The sequence below is a fragment of the Aquila chrysaetos genome, chromosome 11 (genome assembly GCF_900496995.4).
Source record: "Aquila chrysaetos chrysaetos chromosome 11, bAquChr1.4, whole genome shotgun sequence".
NCBI classification, from domain to species: Eukaryota; Metazoa; Chordata; class Aves; order Accipitriformes; family Accipitridae; genus Aquila; species Aquila chrysaetos.
The window spans coordinates 15,481,422-15,488,172 of record NC_044014.1 but is presented as its reverse complement, the minus strand read 5'-3'; the positions used below and the strand labels follow the sequence as shown (position 1 = coordinate 15,488,172).

At 64.3% G+C, this 6,751-nt stretch overlaps 1 protein-coding gene across 3 annotated transcripts; it reads right to left on the bottom strand.

Moving 5' to 3' along the window:
- Nucleotides 1-1,032: 1,032 nt before the first annotated feature.
- Nucleotides 1,033-6,654, bottom strand: SFXN3 (sideroflexin 3). 3 transcript variants are annotated; one of them, XM_030030568.2, is made up of 11 exons: nt 6,374-6,654; nt 5,327-5,493; nt 4,938-5,108; nt 4,657-4,755; nt 4,308-4,383; nt 3,762-3,847; nt 3,218-3,345; nt 3,043-3,092; nt 2,838-2,887; nt 2,327-2,374; nt 1,033-2,006 (listed from the first exon to the last, which is right to left on the bottom strand). In XM_030030568.2, exons 2-11 carry the CDS (start codon nt 5,488-5,490, stop codon nt 1,910-1,912), a joined length of 969 nt encoding a protein of 322 aa, XP_029886428.1. In that variant the 5' UTR covers nt 5,491-5,493; nt 6,374-6,654; the 3' UTR covers nt 1,033-1,909. The 3 variants fall into 3 exon arrangements, with proteins under 3 accessions (XP_029886428.1, XP_029886426.1, XP_029886430.1); XM_030030566.2 differs by lacking the exon at nt 6,374-6,654 and adding an exon at nt 6,048-6,284; XM_030030570.1 differs by lacking the exon at nt 6,374-6,654 and adding an exon at nt 6,048-6,265 and having other exon boundaries at nt 5,327-5,490.
- Nucleotides 6,655-6,751: the final 97 nt, after the last annotated feature.

Genomic DNA, 6,751 nt, shown 5'->3' with positions numbered 1-6,751 from the left:
CGAGCGCTCCATCTCCCTGTGTCTTGGCAAGCTATTAAAAATTTGTCTTCATTTTTCTGGCAAGAGCCTTGTACCTTTTCATCTTTAATTTATGAGAGCAGAATAGCTACTGACAAGCCCTTATTGCGCAGCGAGGGGCTGCATTATTTATAAGCCGCCAATGACTGGCTCAGGGGAGATATTTGCAATATGCCGGGGCGAGCAGAAGGAGGGGGACAGATCCCTGACGCGCCTGTCCCAATCCGTTCCCCCACCCTGGGTGGGTGCTGGATGCAGGTGTCATCCTGGCTGCCCCCACGGGGGAGGAGCACCCCCTGCCCGGCCTCTGCCAGCCCCTGCTCACTGGGGAAGCTATGACACAGGGTGGCTCTGGGCTGCCTGGCCCTTATCTCGCCAGCTGCTGCATCTGCTCATCTTTGGCTTTGCAGCGACTCTCACTCCTCCGTCCTGGCTTGGTGTGGGGGCTCTGTGGAGCGTAGTTGCCTCCATCCCTCCTCTCCTGCCGTGGACATCCATCGCTCCTTCTGACTGCCCTGGCCTGTGGGTGACACAGCCGCTGCCTGCAGGCTTGCCAGGGTCCCACGACAGCAGCAACGTGCTCTCTGATAGCCATGGGTAGAAAGTGGGATAAAAATATCCTCGCTGGAGAGGCAGGCACAGGCCCGGGGCTGGGGATTGAAGCAGAGCGTCCTGTGAGCAGGCTGCGAGAGGGGGTGGGAGCGTGGGCAGAGCCAGGGGGATGCTCTGGCCTCTTCAAACCAGCAGCATCCAGGGCAGCAGCTTAGCAGAGCCCTCTGCGTGGCAGTGAGGTGCAAAGCCGCCTGTGCTAAAAAAAGCCCTCCTGACAGCTGGATGAGCTTAACCACACGCCAAGCCAGCCAGAGCTGCTGCAAAGGCAGCGGGCTGGAAAATGGGAGCAGAGCCCGGCCTCGGGGGACACAGGGGCACCCCAGCAGCCGAGCTGCCTGTCCCATCCTCACCCTGATGGCAGTCCCTTTCCACCACATACAAATTGGCAAGCAACTCTTTCTCTTTGCTTTTGGTTTTGTATAAACAACCTGCCTTTATTATTTGGTATATATAGGTACATTATATGTATATCAAAAATAACTAGAGGAAACCACAGTGCACTTAAAGCTATTTGAGAAGGTCCACCTGAAAGCAAGCACTCCAGGAAGGGGTAGAATGACCCCTCAGGGGGAGCCCAGCCCTGAACAGAGTTGGCATTAAAATGAGAACAAAAATGTGGACTCTCTGCTGGGATTAAAATGCGCCATTTGCTCTGGGTATGGAAGGAGCAGAAAGCCAGATTAAATCCTCAGAGCAGCCCAGCGGAGAGCAGAGGGTGAGCTGAAAGCACATGCCTGGGCTGGGAGAGCCCCCCCTGGGTTCGAGCCACTGTGTGTGCTTGAAATCACTCACCCATGGCTCTTTTGGGTTTGGGGAGTTTTCGTCTCCAAAAGCTGCTCTGCCATGCCCAGGCACCACCAGCTGCTGAACCGCTGGGGAACGTGGAGTGCCTGCAAAGGGGTTCTAACCCTCAATCGCCACGATTGTCCGCTGCCTCCTAAAGCTGGGGGGAGCACCATTTTCTTCCCCACCCCACACCCCTGCTCGCAAGGTCCCTGGTGCTGCTGCCCACGCTCCCCCGTGCACTGCACACAGCTACGGGCACACACAGGGTGAGCAAAGGAGAAACACACAGGGGTACCAGCCAGGAGGTCCCCAGAGCGGGACTGAGCCCGGGCACGGGGATGGGGTTCGGCACAGTGGTACCTACAGACACGCGATGGCCAAGGGAAAGCGGCAGTGGCCCCAAGGGGCTCCGAGGGGCGAAGCTCAGCGATGCATCAGCCCAGCGGCTCTGTGGCACGCGTCTCAGCCACCCCGGGCCCCTCGGGCCCCCTGTTCAGAGCCCTTTGTTGAAGTAGACGGTCTCCAGCCGTGGGTCTTTCTCCCGGATCTGAGCTTGGACTTCAGGCTCCAGGCGGCTCACAGGCATCGAGCTGCCGAGGGGACACGGATGCAGGGGATGGAGGGGGGACACCTGCTAGGAGCCCCAGGTTGGGAAACCACCCGCTGCCACCCCTTCCCCACCCGCACCCCACAGGGACATTGTCCCCATGGCCCAGCGCAGACCTTTGGGTCTGCACTGCTGCGTGTGCACAGGGACAAGTGTGTGCACACAGTTTCAAGCCTCTGACCGCTCGAAGGAGCAAAGGTATCTCTTGGGAGTCAGAGAGCACAAGGAGCCCCCACACCTCCCGCCTGCACCCCATGCCCTGCCCCACGGGGCTGTACACGCAGGCAAGGCGCCCGTCCTTACCTCTTCTGTGGGAAGAGCGCGCAGCACAGCGGGGTTGCGAACACCAAGCTGCAAGGGAAAGACACGGAAAGAAGCTGGGCTGCATAAATCACCTGCTCCCACCCGTGGCCTGACCCCGGAGCAGCAAGGAGGCAGCCCAGAGCCGTGCCGGGTGCTCAGCCAGGAAAGGGATAAGCAGATGCCCTCTCCAAGCTCTAGACCCTGCATTTGGCTCTTGAAGCAGGGCAAAGCCTGTCCCCATCAGTGTGGGGGAATAGCAATGCTGAGCAGGAGCCCATGGCCCGCTTGAGAGACATCGAGATGGAGCAAAACAGCTCCTGGCCCCAGGACCTCATACCCCATCCCATCTGCCTGGGGGGCACCAGCCTGGCCAAGCTCCGGCAACCCACCGAGGAGCTTTGGGGCGGCTCTCGCCTCGCCTGCCAAGCAGACCCCCCAGCAGCGCTGCCCCTCATACCCAGGCTCGGTCTGCACCTGGGGCGGCAATGCCCATCGGCGGAGGATGACTTACCAGAGTCCCACCAGGCCGACCTGCAGAGGAGCGTTCAGATACGGGTACCGCTGCCAGGGACAGGGAGAGGCTGTGCGTCAGGGGGGCGAACAGGGCGGGAAGGTGCCTGTTTCCCGACAGGGTGCCAGCCCCGAGGGGTGTCAGCACTGCCACAAGCTAGGGGGGTGTCCCCTTGCCCACCCTCCCAACCCAGGACCACCAGTACCTTCAGAAAAGCTCTCTTCTCCAGCGCATTCATGATCACCGGGGGGATGGCTGGGGCAGAAGGGAAGAAGATGAGCTCCCAGTACTCACAGCCCCCTGCCAGCCGTGGGACCCCGTTCCACGCTGCCAGGGACCAGCTGCAGCCCCCAGACATGGGTGGAGGAGGGGACACTCACCCATGGCCGGGGCTGCCATGCCGATGCGGGACACCACCACCTGGAAAATGGCCTTCTGGGCTGCAGCCGTGGACTCGCCCAGGCGGTTCCCGTTCTCATCCGTGACGGGGATCCCCAGCTTGAGCTCTCTGCAGGGAGAACAGGGGGTGAGGGGGCCCCAGGGCACACGGGTGGGGGGGATCAAGGAACAGGACAGGGACACAGCATATGGGCATGTCTCCACGGGAAGCTGGTATCCTCCTCTATTCCCCATCCACTGCCTGCGTAGTAAGTCGGGGTTGTCTCAGCCGGACTTACATTCACACTTGGGGAGTCCTCAACAGAGCTGGATGGGGATGGGGAGTTCACAGCCAGCTTAACTGATAACCTCTTGGGATGCAACCGGGTCCTTGTACGCTCAAACCAATCCCCCAGGGTAAGGGATGCCAGCAGGGCCAGGAAGGAAGGCCTCTGCAAGCCCTGGGCACTGCTCCCCACGTCCTCCACCAGTGCCTGGTGAACCCCGATGTGAGCCCAAGCACGCCGTCCCAGCCCAGGGGCTCACCTCTGCCTCATCAGCGGGATGTTGATGCAGTTGGCAGCAGCCACAGCCGCAAAAGGCACGTACCGGCCGATGAGGGCTGGCAAGTGCTGGGGGGGCAAGCAGGGAGCACGTCACGCAGAGAGTCTGGGGGCAGAGCTGGCTGTCCCCGAGTCTGCCACTGTCCCCCTGCAAGACCTTGGGGTGTCCCAGCCCCACTGGGGAATACCGTTCCCTCCTCCCCTGCAAATCCCAGCCAGTGAAAGCTGCACAGCCCAGAGGGTCCGGGGGGTCCCATGTCCCCTCCCAGCTCTGGAGGGAGGCCAAGTGGTGAAAGAAGCCTGGAGAGATCCAGCTGGGGATGGAGCGGGGCCAGAGGGACAGGCCATCTCTGGAGCCATCACTGGGGAGAGGGGCTGCCTTGCGTGGGTGCTCCCAGGAAACCCCTTTCCTTCATTTTCTCCCCTGCCCCAGGTGATGGGGTGAATCGCCCACTCAGGTCAGAGCTCAGGAAGACCCCACGGGGAGGGTCCAAGTGTCCTGGCCAGAGATGGCCCAGGGCCACCTTACCTTGGTGAGAGATTTGAGCCCCAGTGCTGTGACAACTGCCCCTGTGGTCGCACTCACATAGGCTGTCCCCAGCTGGCTGCAAGAGCAAGAGGTGACACCAATAAGCCAGGGTCCCCCCATCCCACCCCCGCCCCCAAAGGAGGGGACAGCATGCCCTTCAATAGCATCAGGACACCTGGGTTCCTCTCCCAGCAATATCACTAACCCTGACAGCCCCACTGGTGTCCATCTCTGGCTGCACCAGGTCCCCATCGTCCCATCTCACAGCCCCCCGCTATTCAAGAAGCTATTCAAGGCACCCCCCTGGCATTTTGGGGTGCCACAAGAACCTGGTCAGAGGGATGCTTACCTGGGGGTGATGGGTGCATCCCCACTGCGGTTGGTGTAGTTGACGATGGCGTTGAAGGACTGGTTGACCCACTGCCAGAACAGCACGGCCGGCGTGGTCCTACCAGAGAGAAGAGGGTGTTGGTGGCACTGGGGGATGCCACCCATGCTCTTACAGCATGGGTGCCTTGCAGGGTACGGGGCATGCGTCCTCGCCTCAGCCCAGGGCCAGGAGGGTGCCGGGGGGGGGTGGGAATCCCCCCCGGCACCCTCCTAACCCTGGGCTGAGGAGGGGACAGGTACCTGTAGAAGGTCAACATGCAACCGGTGATGGTCATGTTCATGGGCACCTGGGCAGACATGCGCCCTATGAGGAGCATCTTCTCGCCCGTGTCGGGGTGGAAAGCCGAGTCGTAGATGTACTTCGCCCGCCAGAGCTGGTCCTCCGTTAGACCCGGGGGTACCGTGCCCGCCCTGCCGGGTAAGGGTAGCACCCATCAGGAGACCCGTGCCCTGCCTGGTCACCCACCCCATGTGGGGCAGCTGGGAGATGCCTTAGGGACCAGCCAGGCAATGTGGAAGGCTGGCTTTGGCCAGGGCAGGGGCCAGCATCTGTTCCCACCCCTGGGGATGGCCCTGAGGCCGTATCCTGCCCAGGAGCAGTGCTGGGGGTACAGCTCCCCCCTCGGTACCTGTAGTCCTCCACCACCCGGCGGGCCTCCTCCAGCGTGGCCCCCGAAAGCAGCAGGTTTCGGGGGTCGGTCACCATGAAGAAGTGCTTGGCCCGGCCCTGGAAGGTGCTCTGGTCCCAGCGGGGCTCCCGGATGTTGATGGTGGCAGGGAGGGACGGTGGCATCTTCTGGGGGGGGGCGGTTATGTGGGCTGTGGTGCCTGTGACCCCGCACCCTGCATCCCCGCTGGGGCAGCTCTGGAGCTCCCCCAGCCTGGGGGGACACGAGTGGGGGATGAGGAACCCCCTTGTAATGGAGCAGAGTGGGGACCGCCGAGCCCACCCAGCAGACGGGGCAGCTCGTGGGTGGGGTGACCCCTACCACTGCACCCCACTCACCCTGCAATCTGTCAGTGGGGAGCCCCCCCAACCAGGAGTGGCTAGGGACCCCCCATCCCGGCAGGGCACCCCGGCCTCGGGTGGGGGGCCGGGGACCCGCCACCTCGGGGCCAGAGCTGCTGCCAGTTGCGGGGGGGGGGGGGGGGGGGGGCGAGGAAGGGCAAGGGGAAGGAGGAATGTCCCCCCGCCGGGAAGGCACACAGCGCACGGCACCATTTCCACGCCCGCCCTTCCCCGCGAGAAGCGGGACTCTGCTCCCCCGCCCCGGGCCGAGCATCCCTCCCCCCACGCGTGACCCCCCACCCCCCATAACGCCCGGGTCCAGGGGCGACCTCCGCACTCACGGCTTTCCGGGCAGCGCCCACCGTGCCCGCGCCGCCGCAGCCGCCGCCGCCGCCACCGCCCCGCTCCCGCCCGGCGCGCTGACGTCCGGCCTCGTCACGGGGGGGGGGCGCGGCCCCGCGGTGGGGGGAGCCGGGCGGCGCCGCGCGGGGAACGGCGGGGGCCACGCGGGACCGGGCCGGCTGCGGGGGGGGCGGTACGTGCCAAGCCGCACGCGGCGTCTGCCCCCACCCACCCACTCACCCACGAGTGCGCGCGTGGGTGCGTGCGCGGGAGTAGTCGCGCGTGGGCGCGCGTGCTCACGTGGGTGCGCCCCGTGTGCGCTCACGTGGGTCTGCGCGCGTGCGCTGGCGTGCGTGCCCGTGTCCGTGCGTGTGCGTTCACGTCGGCTTCTGCTCGCTGGGGTGCTCGTGTGCGTTTTCACGTGGGTGTTGACGTGCGTGTTTCTGCGCGTGCCTGCGCGCACGAGGGTGTCCCCGTTCCGGCCGTGTGTCTCCGCGGGCCCGCGCGGGTTTCGATGCCTGTGCCCCGCGCGCGTGTGCTTGTAACGTTGTGCTCGGACGCGTCGCGTTGGTGTTCACGCGTGGCACGGCAGCTGCGTGCAAGCGGGGGCAGGGCGGCCCCTCTGTAGAAGCGGGCGCCTGCTTGTGCCCAGGGTGGGGCGTGCGGGCACACGCGTGTGCGCCGCTGCGCGCGCGGCGGCGCT

What these genes read in the sequence shown, in the direction of transcription:
- SFXN3 (XM_030030568.2), bottom strand. Translation starts at nt 5,490, where the DNA reads ATGCCACCGTCCCTCCCTGCCACCATCAACATCCGGGAGCCCCGCTGG. An exon ending in GGCTCAAATCTCTCACCAAG is followed by an intron (nt 3,848 to 4,307) that starts GTAAGGTGGCCC and finishes TTGCCCCCCCAG; the next exon opens with CACTTGCCAGCCCTCATCGG. An exon ending in ATCCCGCTGATGAGGCAGAG is followed by an intron (nt 3,346 to 3,761) that starts GTGAGCCCCTGG and finishes TTCTCCCTGCAG; the next exon opens with AGAGCTCAAGCTGGGGATCC.